Here is a 16480-nt window from a genome sequence, read left to right on the forward strand (position 1 = left end):
AAAAAACAATTGCTTTCCCATTCCGTCAACGCGTGTAGATGGCTCTACATCGAGAAGGATGTCTAAGGCGTACGGAAACTTGCATGATGTATGAATGTTGTCCTAACCTGAATGTTGTGAGCTATTGCAGTGTCCTTATTGATACTTGCACGGTATTTGTAAGTAAGTAAGTAAAGTAAAATTAAGCTTTTTCGTAAGCAAAAGTAATTTTAGATTGATAACAAGTAGCTGGTACCGCAGGTAAAATCAAATTGTACTGAAGGAACCACCAGCCAAAATGATAGTACACCGAATCTAGATAGGTGTAACCAGATTATAAGAAAGTGGATCGACCGTAACTTTCTATTATATTATTATATTCTAACGAGACACATTTGATATCGTCGTCAGTAGGTTGAAAAGTATTCGAGGCTTCAGTATTCAGTGCTGTGATGCCACAATAATTTATCGACAATCGAACAGTTAATATGTTATCAGAGGGGTGCACATTGACCCTCTGGGAATCCCTGTAGACGACGTTTCTTATATTTGCGCTGTTCCTTTAGCCAACTGGTCAGCAAACACGGTAGTTGACAGATACGGCAACACCATAGAACGCAGCCAAACATGGAGAGTGTTCGTGGTGAAAAATGGCTTGATCTGCCTTTGTGTTTCGAGCTTCAGGTCAGGTAGCGCTGTTAAACATTTCATCAAACGGCTGGATTCCAGCACAAAATGAAGTATGTCTAGGCTTGGGTCCGCACGTACATCACAACGTGTCTCTAAAATTAGAAGGAAATAGGTTACCCACACAAAATTATCCAGGCGAGGGGGGGGGATTGGCTTGTCCTACGTCCTTCAATGAAGCACACCTTATCCAGAAACTCGAACAGATTATTTTTAGTAGAAATATAGCATGTTGCGTTCGACGACTTGTTGTTCTTTCCGTGCAAAGTTTTGAAACATCATTCAGATCAATTTTCCATCGATGCAGCTTAGATCTGTATGCAGCTTAAGCTTAGAATTGCACGATGTCGTTAGCTTGTAAAGGACAATATAGATTCTTTCATAACGTCTGCCTACTCATCGTCTAAACTGTGTTTATGTATATGATCTATAAACACATGGCATAAAAATAACTGCATTAAAGGCGAAACACGAATGTTGGTAGCAGTAGGGCTCACCCCTGTTGAGTCGACACCAAAGCCATGAAAGTTCAAACAAATAATGTTTTAACGAAACCACGCATCTCATTCCAATATCTTCAACAATCGATCCTGAGTAAATCTCCATAGACTTTTTTTTGGCATGCATAAAAGCCGATTGAACCTGGCAGCTAATTTGAATTTGGGTACAACACGAAAGACCTACTATCCAACCCAGTACGTCCCCTATTGTTAAGTCATAGTGCTTGACGTATAAAACCACGTTGCACGTGCTGCGTGTACCACTTAACTGCACGTAAAACAACACCCACAGTCCAATTTCAAACTAACAAAGGTTGGGTCTATCGACGAGCTTCCATGTTTCGAAATCGCACGCCAAAACAAGACCGCCATTTAGTAAGCTATCCTTGAGGACCCCCAAAGCCAAACGGCCGATACGCTGTATATCATTGGCGGCATAGAGATGACTAGCACATACGATAAAAACTGTGGTGTTTCCTCGTTGCATTAGGGATCAGCGTCGTCGGGGTTGTGTGCTATACCAACTATAAAGGACGTCGTATATAAAGGGCGCGAATTATTACTAACACAGTCCTACTAACATCAAACGTAAACATAATATTTTTATTATTATTGATCGTTCGAACTAAATAGCTCGTCACTTTCATATTTTGATCAATGTATCATTGCAAGCTTTAAAATCAAGCGTTGAAATTTACCATTAAGTCTCGCTTTGGCTTTCGTTTGCGTAAGTGTTTCTCGTCAGAGGCACAGTAACTAAAATCATTGAGTGGTGTGCTATTACTGAATAACAATAGCCTCTAAGAAAAACGTCATTCAATATCTTAGTTCTCTAGGAATGTTTGGAATTATACGCATCATCTAGTTATTCTATTTTGGAAAGTTGAAAATTAAATGAGTATTTACGGTTATTTAGGATACAAATCTTGAACAGACAACTCCCATAGATACGTCATTGACGTTCTTGAAAAAGTCACGGAAGCTGCAAAAATGGGATCAGGTCACGTGTAATTAAGTTAACCGAGACAATACTTTAGTTGCCAGTTATTTATCGATACATATTACAACCGTACATTGCACGATCGATTTTACTAGATGGAGTCAGAAGGTAAACATAGCACAAAATATAAACAATTGATCTTTACAAGGTTTCTCAAAACTGAGACTGATTTTATTCATACTTAAGATATGCTCCCTTGAAATGCAAGTTCTTCAATTGAGCTGTTTTAAATTACCAAAGTTCCACTTTTTAGTTCTATCGTTATTCCACAAATCTAGATCGGTCATGCAATCAAAGGGAAGGCAAAAATCAGATAGCCAAAACACAGTTCCTCCAATGGGTGTCGTAGCTGCATTTTCGTTCGTGATATTTAGCTCATCTCGAAGAGATATTAAATCTGATTCCAGAAAACCATATCGTATTCAGACAAAAAAAAATCATTATACACATTTTGTATGTTTTGGAATTGGCTATGAACAGTATAAACCAAATAGCGGAATGTTTAACATGAAAATCTGTCTGAAAAATCTGAAGAACATTCCTAACTATGCCTATAGTCGTCTGCAGTACAAAGCTCAGAAGCATCGGCTTAAAGACCCAAACGCTACTATCAGGTTCGTTTTCTCTTCGCCGGAGTGAATCTCACTTCAGTTTACAGTTGCTTTTTCTAAATGCTTTCATTATCTTTACGTACAGCTCCCTTTAGACGTTATACTATTTTCTGCGTTAATATAGAACAAAACCAACAGAACAAAGGTTATACCTTGTTAAATGTACGCAATATCTGTACCCATGTACGCACAAACTACTATTTTTTTTTTAATACAGAAGCGACGAGAAAAAGAGCTTGTACAAAAAGCTAAAGTAAGGGCGAACGTTTATGTTGCCGGTTTGCGATGCCGCGCCACTCGTACTCGCTATCACTGGCATTCTAAGTAGTTGCAATCAAAGCTTGCTCATGTATACCGCTTATTATTATAGCCTTCTTTGTTTGTAGCCTGTTTTAAGGCACAAGTTGCCTAAACAAGAGTTGCTAGTTGTCCTGGGAATGGCTGTGTGCAGCGGCATGTACAAGCACTACTACTTCTTCAGTACTTCAATTTTGCATACGATAGCGACTTGAGTCTTAGATTCACAAATGAATAGGACGCGTCCGAACAAAGCCACTTTCCGCGAATATCCACGAACTTATTTGATGTTTGTTGTCAGTAAAGTCGCACCGGGTGGAAAGCAAGATCAGGGTCTCATTGACTGCGATTTCTGATGTTTCGATCCGTGTAGTAATTGTTACGCTCTTAATGCTCACGATGGGTTCTCCTTGTACGATTCTTCCGAAGACAATCCTGCGCCACGTTATGGCAGTGATACTGCATGCAGAATATGGCTCAGACTTCCGCACGATATTCCACAGATTCACTGCGAGCGACAAGAGAGCGTCTTAAATCGGGACTGTCAGGTCTGTTCTTATATTCGTTCGTCCCAAAGATCTTATGCTTCCATAACGCGAAACCTTCTTTATTTTCCTAAATTCATGGAATAAAATACTAGGCTGGCACAGTTTATTTAAATGCAAGACAAGAGTCATTTCATATAGAAATACATTACTGTTTTCACTTAGTCCGAGTTGATATATAGTGCACAAAAATAAGCATCATTCATCATCGAAATATATCTCCCGAGTCTGTATAGCTGTATAAGGATTAGTCGTCTTGTCGAAAAAACAGTTTTCAATAAAAAAAAAAACCTGTGCAACAGCTTTCATATAGACTTGCGATGCAAGAACGGTGAAGAGGAATGTTTCTATATGGGACATGGAGGGCGGAACAGCTAGGGGCAAGAGTGAACAGGTTGTCTGGAAGCTTTTTCAGTTCATGTAGACTATATATAGACTAGAAATGGTTCCTCTATACTCCTGTTGGATTGAGATGTTGTGCAGGCATGTTAGGGCTGCCGAAGCATTAGGGCACCGACTGGTCAAGGTGTAGAACACATAGCACACCGTCGTATGTGTATTAAGTACCAGTAATAGTGGCGGCCAAGGTGCACATAGTGTGCCAATCTTAACGCCAGAGACGCGCAAAAGGCTTACTCCTTCAATCCTGCCGTCAAAAGGCTGCGGGCAATTTCTGTAGCTCAACCATGACACACGAACACCCACGATAGGCTATGAAAAAATTAGTGTTAAAAAACGTTTAGAGACCAGTGATTCCATCTAGTTTTAATAGAGACGACTACGAACACACTCTCGTACTTTCATCTGCCGTCAGATCTCGCCACATACCTCTTGCTCCAGGACCATCCTGTCTGCTAGTGCAGAAACAAGTTCCAGTATAGTTTGTGGTAATAATTCGAATCAAGATAGCTCTCCGTTATAACTAGATTTTTATAACAGAAGACCCAATTTTATTAGCTTGCAGGCCATACAAGGTGAACTCGGCTGTAGCCAAACGCGCCACGTACTTATTCCGGAACATGGCTTATGGCATGCTGCCGAATAATATGAGCTCAGAAATTTTTTTAGAAAAAGAGTATTTTTAACATTAAATGTATCAAAAACCTTTTATACTAGAGTAATCCGTTTAGTTGGAACGTATTTCCTTGATTCTTATATACATGCAGTGTAGCTCATGTTTAAAACTGACCGTCTTGTAAGCAAACATTGTTACTCTCCCCGCTGGTAACGTATTGAAAATTGAGGTTTACTACATCACCAAAAATGCTACCCCCACGAGAATGTGCTTACTATTTATAAAAGTAGTCCGAGTTGAAACACTTCGGTACGCTAATGAAAACACTGAGACGAAGCTCGTTGGTCGTGGAACCTCTTTCCCCGTCGAAGCATATGTCCAATAACGTGCTTTTTTAGTCAAAAATCGATGACATGGGTGCTCTTAAAGTTAACTTACACAATATTTTGTTGACATCTACGAGCCTGCCACTCTAGATTCTGTATTTGCTTTATAATAAAGCAGTACGCCATAATTTAAGATTCAGGATCTTCTATGCTTTTTGGCTGCTTGTTATTTTGATCGCTAGCCATGTTCTTAGTTGCTCATGTCAGATCCGATAATTTAAGTTGAAGGCATTCTAACTATAGATAGATGGACAGTTGGTTAGTACCTGTTTTCTCTGCCTGAAGACAATGTACCGCGAAGATTCTTAACACATATGATCTTGCTTAACTGTTTATAAAAACCAGGGCCAATCGATATCCGATGATGATATATTTGAGGTATCCAACACTGCTTTGACAACATCACTCATAGACAAGACATGAATGATATTGTCAACAATATTAATTAATTTCGTTTTGACAAATAATTGCATTTACCGATAATACCCACGCACAAAAATATATCGACAAAGCTGAAGATCTATCTAACAACAACCTATTCAGAGTCGGTCAGCTCAAAAAGCGAATCATCTGCTTCGTAATTCAGGGTCCTCAATGCGAACTTTTAAATTTCCAATGTAAACGGTCACAAAGAAGGCTCGGTGACTGTGAAAGCTTTTGGCGTTTTTTTCAACTGTGCACTCGGTAGAGTGCTCGACACTTGAAAGTTATCTTAAGATGGTTATAGAGTTGCCAAACGTGCATTGGTTGCAAAGCATGGTTTCAATTAAAAAGTAGTGAATTGTACCATTACCATGATACGCAAAGACGCTATCATACTTACGCACATGTTAAGATCGTAATATTACAAACAAACGAATGAAACGAACCACAAGAAGCGAATATTTAGTAATAATAAACGTTTTTCAGTTATTTTACCAATTATCTTTCCGTTGACGTACTATGCATATAGACATGCATAGATATGCATGTATATAAGTATGTTAAAAATAGAATAATCCCTCGATTAGATCGATGTGGGTACTTGGCAATCAAACGGTTTTTTTTTTCATTTGTATTCATCTGTCGACTGACATGGCGAATGGATCAGTCAGTAACGACACCTGACGTTTAGAAATGTCATCCCGGGTACGTTAAGGAACTATTATTATTATTATCGGATTATGCTAGTGTTGACAAGGCTTCCTGCACTGCAACGAATCGAGAGATCGAGAAATCGTTCCTTCGAACATAAGTGTTAAAGCTAATTCACTTTTTCGAGCTTTTACTTAAAGGTACTAGTACCACGTAAGGGATCCCTGCAGGTCTCTGCAGTAATTGAATGACTGCTATGGCATATCAGCGCGTTTAGTTGCGACTCTCGATTTGGTGAAGTCTATATCGAAAAGAACGAGTAATAAAATGAGAACTCAGTAGTTAGAATTTGAGACGAATCATTGCAAACGTCGCTGTTCCTTTTTGTTTTAGTTTATTGGCAAGTTCGATAAGTTACTGTGATCATTAAACGTAAATCGGTCTTCTGGACCTTTATGCCTTGTACCATCTTTCCCACCACAACGCTTGTATCATTTCCCTTTCGAGTCTATAAATTTTTGGAAGTAAATTGGATCGTCGTTCTGATGCAGAAACAGGTGCACGGATTGGCCTTTTACCAAGTTGTTCTCGCAAATAAGCTGTCTGAAATCACCCATGATGATTGACGTTCGACACCCCGTAAAGCGAGCAGACCCTTCACCTTCCTCCTATGAAATGACGATCCAATTATTATTATATAGCGTAGAAAACGTGCTGTTGGAATAGAACGTGGGGTATATGGATAATAGTTGTTGTATGCAATGCATTGAAACCAACCTGCATCTTAGCTAACATCCTAATGTAACCCGGATGTAACAATTAAACTTCGCATGCAGAAATGTGCGTGTAAAATAACTAATTATAGTAAAAAGCAAGACAGATCATTACCGTAAAGGGTCGCGACGTCTTTGCTCTTGGTAGAAGATGAGATTCATGCGCGAAGTTGAAGCTCCTGGCTTTGAGTTCGTTTATCCCCTTTAGCAGAAAAATGTCAACGTGAGTTTAAAATATCTAGAGGAAGCTCCTGGCTTTGAGTTCATTTATCCCCTTTAGCAGAAAAATGTCAACGTGAGTTTAAAATATCTAGAGAAAAAAGGATGTAATTAGTGGCTGAGTGCTTTCAATTTAGGACTGCTTGGCGATATTGTACCTGCCCTCAATAAAGGTTGGTCGTCCCAATCGTATCAAAAGGCCATATACAGGTTGGCCACTAAAATTAACAGCATCACAACATCTGACTATGAAACGGAAAATATTGATCGAACTCGTTAGTTGCATGTGAAACAGCTGTCCGAAAATAATTACAAACAACTCAGTTAATAAAATAGATGCTTACTTGCGCGATGGAGGTTAGCGTCTGCAGATCCTCTAGCTCTCTCTGTTCAGAGCCTGGGCTTCCCTTGCTGCTTGTCTCTGCGGGCATGTTTCTCTGAAAAAAAAAAACATTTAGCCTTTCAGATTTAATGCCACTGAACCGGTCCTTCCAAGGGCTCAAAACTTGTTACTGAACTGTTAGAAAAATACGACTACGAAATTTTGATCGAAGCGCAAAAACGATCGATTTAGCAGCCTTTTTGTTGTCGAACGTGTTGAGCCTACCTTTGTCGCCTACCTAAAGTCGCTGTTTTTGGGTTCACCAACAATATAATTAGTATTAAATACACTTTTACTTTAGGCTTATTTTGTAAATATCTTGTACAAATCGCGAAATTCTAATTGACCATTTACGCTCACAAAAAAGGAGCAGCATCTAATCTACACCGATGGCTTTATTCGGGAGTACTATAGCGACTAGTATGTTTATAATGCTGACCCCAACTTCTGTTTAAGCGGACCCCATCAATTTATAATTAGTGACACAGATAAATACTGGATGTGTACAATTATCTACCGAGCAAAAACAAAAACAAAAAAGCAGCCAATGGGAGTACGTGAAACCGACAGCTTTCGCATTTTAACGTCAAAAATTAAAGCACTATACAAAATAATTACGTCCTTTTTCAACAGTTTGACAACATTTAGCTCATGTGTGGGCGATCAGACATATTTGACAGCTAAAGCAATTCCATGCTAACGGTATTTCATTAAAAACCATTTTCGGCTTAACATAGATTATTAATCTACGCTTACCGTTGAAGAACGTTTGGTCGACGTGTATGGCTTCTCAGAAGTAGATTTTAAATGATACAGGGCCTTGGGTATTTCCACTTTTTTGTCGTTCTTCGTTATTCACAAATTTAAAGCGTCGAATATAAACAAATCAATGTTATTAAAGACCATTAAATTTAATTAGGAAATACTGAAGTTTGGAATTATCATAACGATTCATCCATTCATTTATGGCTTTAGATTTATATGCGCATAGGAACACACGAAAACGTTTTATTTCCTCTTCAGAATAATTAGATATAAGTTCGTAAGAAACAATACAAACGCAAATCCCAGACGGAATTCCGTCTAGTGAGCCTCCATACACATGCCTAGAAATTATTGTTTTACTCTAGTGTTGTTTAGTCGAACAGGAAGTCTTCGAATCCTCTAACAGAAACCAGGTATTTTACATTTACACCGTAATATGGTTCTATCAAACCAAGCAGTTACACGCTAAAGATATTTTTATAGCTATTTTCGATATTCTGGGAACATTTTGCTTTCTAGTAGAGGATATTCCATCACGGTAGATTTAGTTAGGACCATGTTAAAAACAGCGAACAGTGACTTCTTGCAGATTAATCTTTAAATATCTGCACAAACGAATTACGAGTAGAATTTGGATTCGATGTTTTTTTAGGATACAAATGTACCCTGTCTTAATAAGCACGGGTATAAATTGCATTGCAATTAATTTTTCAATAGTTTCACTTACTCTTTGAACTTACTTCTATGAGTGGTTCAAGTGGTAACTTAATTGAGTGTAGCTGCAACGTCGATGATTTCGGAACCTCCGCATCACCCGAAGTGTAATGGTACCTTCGTGTTGTATTCCCTAGGCTTTCTTTTTTTTGCTCCTGTTTGAAAGACTGGAAAAAAAAAAGACGAATTTATTGCAGAACTTTACCGAGTGACTGGAAGAAAGAGCGACCTCCTACTAGAAGCCAATGGCAAAAGACTGGGAGGACACGCTTTAAGACAAACCAAAAGAGCTGCTCCTTTTGGATAGGAAAATACGCACGTAGTTAATGCCTGTCCAACTAATCAGAACTGTTCTACAGCTCCCAGAGTGTTCATTACTGCAAGCTGTTCCTCCAAACTATTGTACAAGAGACCTGTCTAAGCGAGTCAGCAACCATCCAGATCTTAATATCCTACGCATATCGGCTATCAGGATACCCTTGATCCTTCCTTTACTCATTGTGCAAAGAAATCTACGACGTTAAGGTCTGTCAATTGTTGGAAGCTCTATCATTCCTGGTCGCTATTTTTTTCTCAGCAGTCGGAGGCAGATTATACTTGATGTTCATAATAGATGTATTGGTTTAGAAAGGGTAACCTGTAATGTCAGTTTTTACACTGCAAAGTACTTTAGAGCCACTTGAATCTGATATACAGGGAGGCGCCCACAATGCACAGCTATGACATCTTACCTTTTCGTGGGACTCGTTTTTGATTTGAACTGGCTTGGTAGCCTTTGAGGTGGTATAAGCGCTTTGATTCGTAGGTTTAAGTTTAACCGATGGGATATGCGTATTTAGCTTTGTGGGTTGAGGTTTGACCGATGTGGTATGGGCATTCAACACTGAGAGCACAGGTTCGACCGATCCGGTATGTGCACTTAGCTTTGTGGGTTCAGGTTTGACCGATGAGTTATGGGCACTTTGCTTCGTGGGTTGATGTTTGACCGATGTGGTATTGGTACTTTGCTTCGTGGGTTGATGTTTGACCGGTGTGGTATGGGTACTTTGCTTTGTGGGTTGAGGTTTGACCGATGCGGTATGGGCATTTAGCTTTGTGGGTTGAGATTTGACCGATGTGGTATGAGCACTTTGCTTCGTGGGTTGAGGCTTGACCGATGTGGTATGGCTATTTTGCACTTTTGGCTGAGATTTTACCGGAAACTCCTGAACTCCAGAATCCTTGTATTTGCCCCAAAGGCAGCAAAATATAACAAATAATATTAATTTACAGGCTAGAAATAGATGCAAAAACTTCCATGCAATAAAATTCCATAACGTTATTTTCAACTTGATTTCTGTACTAAGTGAAATAATTGTACTAATAAATCATCTGGTTTTGATCTTAATAAGCCCGTGAGTTTAAACAAGGCAACGCTATAGACAGAGCTTGTTTAAAGGGCACACTTTGGGGTGCTGCGCTTTCAAAACCATAAAGAAACTGTTAAATGGTTTCTGCCCACAACAATTAACGTAAACAAGTCCAAATACATAATTTAACCCGATCTTATACATATGCCTGTATGCAGGAAAAGAATGGAAAAAAATTAACAGCCAATGCATGATCAACCCCTGATGAATGCCAAATCGTTTTCAAATAGTTGAATTCATAACACCGAGTTGCTATCGATATTCAATCGACAGTGGCTTTGGCTACTACAAAAATACAGGCAAAACATGTGAAGCTTGCCAGTTGTCTAAAACTGGTGACCTCCCAAGGGGAACAAAGGAAAAACGGTAACAATCACTATGTGGCACTAAGAAATTACCTAAAACATCAATTTCGGTATGCTCTCTGTAGCAGACTACCTTGACTTGTTTGTTTCCATGTACTTGAATATGGATAGACGATTTCTTAATTAAAGTCTTGACGCGTATCCAACACCCGCTACAAATAAACATTGGTCATTCATATTCGAGCTACCCTGACAATATAGCAGTCCGGCACCTACCTTTGGCAAGAACTCTTTGGTCGATACATTCATTGTTCTTAGAGGTTTCGAATCAGGTTCTAAAGTCCAAGGATCCAAAGTAGCATATTCATCCAATGTCGTTTCTTCGCCATCAGCGTTTCCTTCCTGCTTCATTTTTATGTATTTTTACATTTTACTTTAATGAGCACAGATCACGTGCGAGTAGAATTTCTAACGGGGTACTAATGCATTCACTCAATGATTCATTGCTAGCCTGGACAAGGGCTCCGTATTGGTAAAATTTTGGGTTTATGAATTTACAAAAGATCAGTTCTATGGCACGCACTAAAGTCCGGATCATTAGCGCTTCCAGGGAGTACCTAAAATGTCGTCTGATACACAGCCAATTTGTGGCTGTAGCTTGTGAAAATGTCTACAGGAGAAATTTGTTTTACCAAATTATTTTATGACTTTGAGCAGTTTGATGGTCGTATATTTCTACCCAAAATTATGTATAACTTTCAAATGAAGCACTTTTGATGGTCGTATATTTCTACCCAAAATTATGTATGACTTTCAAATGAAGCACTTTTGATGGTCGTATATTTCTACCCAAAATTATGACTTCATTCATTTCATAAAGTTCAAGAAAAAAGACTATGCCCTACACGCGGTCAGCTATTCCACAATCTACAAATATCAAACAATATCAGCTATCTTAAATAGTTTACGTCTTTTGGTCGAGATTTGAATCCTATCGAGTTTGGCACAGTAGTTCTTAGAGCTGCCAGACTTGGATGTGTCGGATTTCGAAAGCTTGGCGCCATCCTCAACGTAATAATTACTGTCAACTAACCTTCCTTTACTCTCATATGCTGCTGTGGAATGTATAGACAATACAACACGAACATACTAAACGCTCCTGATAATACGAACCTCCATGTAAACCTCTCTGGAACTATGGAACTCTGTGTTTATGACAGGTGCGACGTCTCTTCATCGAACGATTCACACTTAGTGCTATTGATGCTCCGACTGCTCCAAGGTGTGTTTAGGATTTTTAAAAATGTATTGTTTGGAAGACCTTGATAATATATGGTTTTCAGAGCAGTAAACATATCTACTAAGGAACTATGCACAAATTGAAATGCCAAACACAAAATAGTTTACAATAGAGGCTTCCGATAGCTTTGTTAGTGGAGTCATTTGGACAAATGACATGAAGGCCTATACTGAATGACTCGGAAACCACAGAACTATAATTTTTAGAATTAAACTGTCTCAGCTACGCTATTTGTATATATCATCTGACAAACGCATTCATAAAACGAAGGCCAATCTTTAGCACTGAGTAGTATTCACCTGGATATACGGCAGGTCCAATTCTCTAATTTGCGTTCCATTACCGGCTCGCGGCGCTATCGACGTTTTCGCTGTAGATTTTATGTGCCGTGTAACTTTCACCGGATTTTTTAGCTTAAACAAATGAAAATTATTTAAATTAATACGTACGATCCAAAAGATGACTAGCAGAAATACCTAGTCGTCTCTTTAATTTTTCTTGCAGCTTAAATGCTATTAAGAAGAGTAACCAACCTTGTCTTTCACAAGTGGTATAATAATGCTGAGCTTTCCCTCTTCGTTTTGGCATACCATAAACGCATCTTCCTTATGCGGATGTGACAGACATTCCGTGAACTTAGGCGCCGGAACCGTGACAAATTTTCCTTTCAAAATAACAAAGCACCGTTATTAAAAAGATGACAGCGAAGATAAGATCGCCTCAGTTAGAAGCTTCTACTTACGGATACGGTAAAAAAGAATCGAACGCAAAAGGTGGTCGCACTTTTCTTAGAAAACCCTACTTATCATTAAACAAGATGTGTAACATGCCCTTTACGTTATAGCCATTACTTTTTTCAAGATTTATCCAAAATCGTGGGGATTACGTTCGATTTCTCAAGAAATATGAAATCCGTTTTCGCTTACAACTATTAAGAAAAATATTAAAAATTAAGAGAGTAATAGCCGGTCTGTTATATTCCCAGGTCTTTACCTGGGCAAAATCTAGTCTGCATCAATTTATCGTACAGGCCCGAATACTAAGTACAGTAAATTGCTTACTAAATTCCTTTCGAGAAAGATAAACACATCCTGGATCAGTCGGTGCTTAGGGGCGTTTTGCCCTAAATCCAATCTGTAGCATACATTGCTGCAGTGCTACACATAACGAAAATAAGTGTAGCTATTTTATTTGTCATTGACTAATTTAGGATGAGTTCTCTAGGACACGTAACTTAAGTCAACAGTACTATGCCATTGGATTTACCTGGTACCAAAAGACCTAAGATCTAGGCTTCTTGGTTAAATATGATTAGTAAATGATTAGGTTTGATATTGATTTAAGCCTATAGAGCCACGTGGCATGTCGAAAATTTGCTCTATTTTTTTTAAAGGAAAAATGCGTTGTATACTCACTAAATGACTCGTCGTTAATATCATTTTTACCGGGCCTATGACCTGTGAAAATAGGAATCGGTCACTATTAAACATTCTATATGGATTGCGTATGTACTTCATGCATGCACTGGGGTGCGTTTTTCGATACAACCTTCTACACTTATATACTTTTTTTATATTATTATACTATTACAGGTACATGCACAGATAACACTTCGTCGAATGCTAACACTTCATCAAGCACTATAAATTAACTCGGCGTTTTCCTAATTTCCGAGTAATGCTCAGCGAAATCAATGAGTTTCCATAAAAGAACACACTATAGCTTCATAACTAAATATCTCCATTATCGATCTCACTTATCATCAGATGGAAATGTGGTTCAGTATGGAACAGTACTACTCAAAGCACTCATACCTTGTATTATTCTAATAAAGGCGTCTCTACGGCTTAATAGGCATAGTACAACGACGACGGATTTAGCTCATATTCGAAAATTCGACAGATTTTAAACGGAAACTTCGTCTTTTTGAGGGAGTAACATGTAAGCAGCGATCGTTCGGACTGGAAACACAGAATTACTTCCAAACTCTATACATATGCAATACATTCTTCAGGACAACCCTTTCGTTTTTCCATTGCAGGTAATGATTTGGGTTCCCACAATGTGTTCATGGCTGTTGAGGTATGTCGCCATTAGGGTATGACTAAATGGGCAAGGCCGAGTTTATAAGGTCCTTAAAATTACAAATTCTAGATACAGCATTTTGGCTGTGAGTCGGTGCAGCTTGGATTCTAGGTCGTTTTAAATGACCCGAAATAGTATATAATAGTTTTATGTACTAGGACTAATTTCAGCAGATAGGCCTCGAATTGAACAGCACAGTTTAACAGTCAGGACAAACAAACGTCTGTGTCTTTTTGCGCTTCTTTGATGTCGGCATTCGTACCGGCTATAGTGCGCCAGGCTCTTCAGCCTCAAGGAGCTAGGAAGCACCGAAGAGAGTCGAGGAGTACCACCATTTCGAATCCGGCCTGGATAAAAACTCAACACCGTCGTCAGTCCATCAGGAAACCTAGTTCTAAACAGAGTTGTCTGTAAACACTAATATTCGTTCACAACATCTACATATCTTTCAGGACGTAGGGGTTTTCTAACATCAGTTTGTTCAAGACACTACCCAACGCAATCTGAATCACTTCCAGGTGGCGTAACTATGTTTCTAGGAGCCCGTATCATTGGCATGGAATTTTAACTTCCACTAAGTTGTTAACGTTTTGTTTCGTCTTGTGTATATCGGAACCTGTCATTGATTCAAAGTCTACAGCGGTAAACTTCTAGCGAGTCCGTGGTACTTACGAACAATCAGCTTTTCATGATTGGCTTTTGCTTCAAAGCCGAAAACGGCGTAAAACAGGAATACCAGTAGGCCCCAGGTTAGATTAAGCTTCGTCATTTACAAGATCTGTATACTTCGCTTGCAGAATCATGAAACAAACTACTATTTTAGTATTATGAATAGTCAAGCAGGTGATATTAACTATGTAATCTCTAGTAGACGACGACAGATACCCTCGCTTGACAGTAAAGTTAGCAGAATAATGCAGTTACATAAAAGTATTATAGTTCTGTCAACTTCTACTAACTAAGCGATCATTTTCCATGAACTTTTTACATTTTCTATTCGTAACGTTAATTAAAATACGTAACTTGGTCACTGGACATATTTACACTGTCATCAAAAATATAAACGAGGTCACCTGTGATATCATTTAAGGTGTTTGAAAAACTTAAATAACGTTCAAGCTTTGGTGCTATGTGCTCGAAATGGTGATATAAATTTGTCGTCTAACCTGTAAAAACGCAGATTTCTCCGCTATTAAATAGTGTGTAAATACTACCTTTATAAATAAAGGTAGTATTAAGGATATATAAAAGATTCTAATAGTTTTTTTTTTTTTTATTCTTAAGAAGAACTGCGTTGTCGAGTTTCGATTTCCTGTTATTTTCTTTATTGGATGTTTATATATTTTTGTCAGAAGCTCTAAACGTGGAATCTAATCGATATGACTTCATTTGAGCTTACTTAGAAATCAATTTTGACTGTGTGTGAGTTACTCGAGAGTAACTTGAAATTAAAACTAGCTAAAAGTGAAAATCCCTTTCAATTCAGATAACTTTAGCGTAGAGTTGATAGTGACTGTTCTTATTAGGATTTAAGCTGACTTCATAAATATTATCGCAGTGTATGGGTCAGTAACGGAAGAAAACCCCGCGGTTTAGAGAAGGTAGGAATTTAAAGGACCCTTTGTGTGCCTATAGGGTGATATGACGCATAAGCTAGTTTATCAACAAAGAAATTTCACCTTTACCATTATATTCAGATGTACTACAGAGGCAACAATGAAGGTTGCAAAAAGTGGGTTTAAATTTGCACAGTTTATTTACAACAGATGTCCAGTAGAATTTTTCAGAGGCATCATAAATCGCAGGCGAACGTGGAATCCGTAGCGAAAATTTCAGCAATCTAGAACGAATAACATAAATGGTTAAGTATAGTAAAGCTATCCAAGATATATGGCCAAGTTGAGCGCATAGGCCAAATCATTAGTTACGCGGAACAAGTTTTCAAAAAAGATCTAATACTGTGAAAGAACTTATCAAAAACTCCAATGAACTAAACAATCCATCCAAACAAATGACAGCGGCGTTCTATGCAGTGGTAACGCTTATGGTCGCAAACCTAACGCTCACTTTGAAGCATGTGTTTTTTGCGCACAAAGCAGCGCGATGCTGACAGAAAAAGCGCTTTGTAAAAACGTAATAAATTAAACAATATCAAAAAAAAATTTACTTAATAAATAGCGAATCAAACGTTTAAAAAAATGGCGCGCGTTTACACGGACCAATTAAAAACAAAATTAATTGAAAAATGTTATGACATACGGTTTGAATGATTTTAAAATTATTACTTTCATTGCGTTGGATTATGGAGTTAGCGCTGAGTAAGCAGAGAACTGCGTTTATGAGATTCACTGCGCTTCTCCGAACGAGAACCATGCGTAACCCGCATGTTGATACGGTGATGTTCGTACCCGGTTCTGCTCTATCCTGTTCTACT

The 16480-nt window shown here is 38.4% G+C and overlaps 2 protein-coding genes across 6 annotated transcripts in view; one reads left to right on the forward strand and one right to left on the reverse strand.

Moving 5' to 3' along the window:
• Positions 1–1191, forward strand: part of LOC147755626 (uncharacterized) — a 5951-nt gene extending 4760 nt beyond the window's left edge. Inside the window, exon 6 of the mRNA XM_086990529.1 lies at positions 1130–1191. Coding sequence (XP_086846655.1) covers positions 1130–1191 — 62 coding nt within the window. The remainder of the gene's footprint in view (positions 1–1129) is intronic.
• A 5245-nt stretch (positions 1192–6436) lies between these two features.
• Positions 6437–14831, reverse strand: LOC111251637 (uncharacterized). 5 transcript variants are annotated; one of them, XM_086991757.1, is made up of 12 exons: positions 14719–14730; positions 14309–14393; positions 13377–13418; positions 12495–12625; positions 12261–12374; positions 10938–11066; positions 9679–10167; positions 8974–9114; positions 8225–8314; positions 7431–7523; positions 6983–7069; positions 6437–6762 (listed from the first exon to the last, which is right to left on the reverse strand). In XM_086991757.1, the coding sequence occupies exons 4-12, from the start codon at positions 12552–12554 to the stop codon at positions 6586–6588; spliced, it is 1380 nt and encodes a 459-aa protein (XP_086847883.1). In that variant the 5' UTR covers positions 12555–12625; positions 13377–13418; positions 14309–14393; positions 14719–14730; the 3' UTR covers positions 6437–6585. The 5 variants fall into 5 exon arrangements, with proteins under 5 accessions (XP_086847883.1, XP_022664117.1, XP_022664116.1 ...); XM_022808382.2 differs by lacking the exon at positions 14309–14393 and having other exon boundaries at positions 10938–11063; positions 14719–14831; XM_022808381.2 differs by lacking the exon at positions 14309–14393 and having other exon boundaries at positions 14719–14831.
• Between the last annotated feature and the right edge of the window lie 1649 nt (positions 14832–16480).

The sequence above is a fragment of the Varroa destructor genome, unplaced genomic scaffold, assembly GCF_002443255.2.
Source record: "Varroa destructor unplaced genomic scaffold, Vdes_3.0 BEIS01000005.1, whole genome shotgun sequence".
Classification (NCBI taxonomy): Eukaryota; Metazoa; Arthropoda; class Arachnida; order Mesostigmata; family Varroidae; genus Varroa; species Varroa destructor.

Excerpts from the sequence above, each read along its gene's own strand:
- LOC111251637 (XM_022808381.2), bottom strand. The coding sequence starts at position 14,815 with ATGACGAAGCTTAATCTAACCTGGGGCCTACTGGTATTCCTGTTTTAC. Across the intron at positions 13,419-14,718 it reads TCATGAAAAGCTGATTGTTC|GTCATAGGCCCGGTAAAAAT; the intron begins GTAAGTACCACG and ends CTATTTTCACAG. Across the intron at positions 12,626-13,376 it reads TATTAACGACGAGTCATTTA|GAAAATTTGTCACGGTTCCG; the intron begins GTGAGTATACAA and ends TTATTTTGAAAG.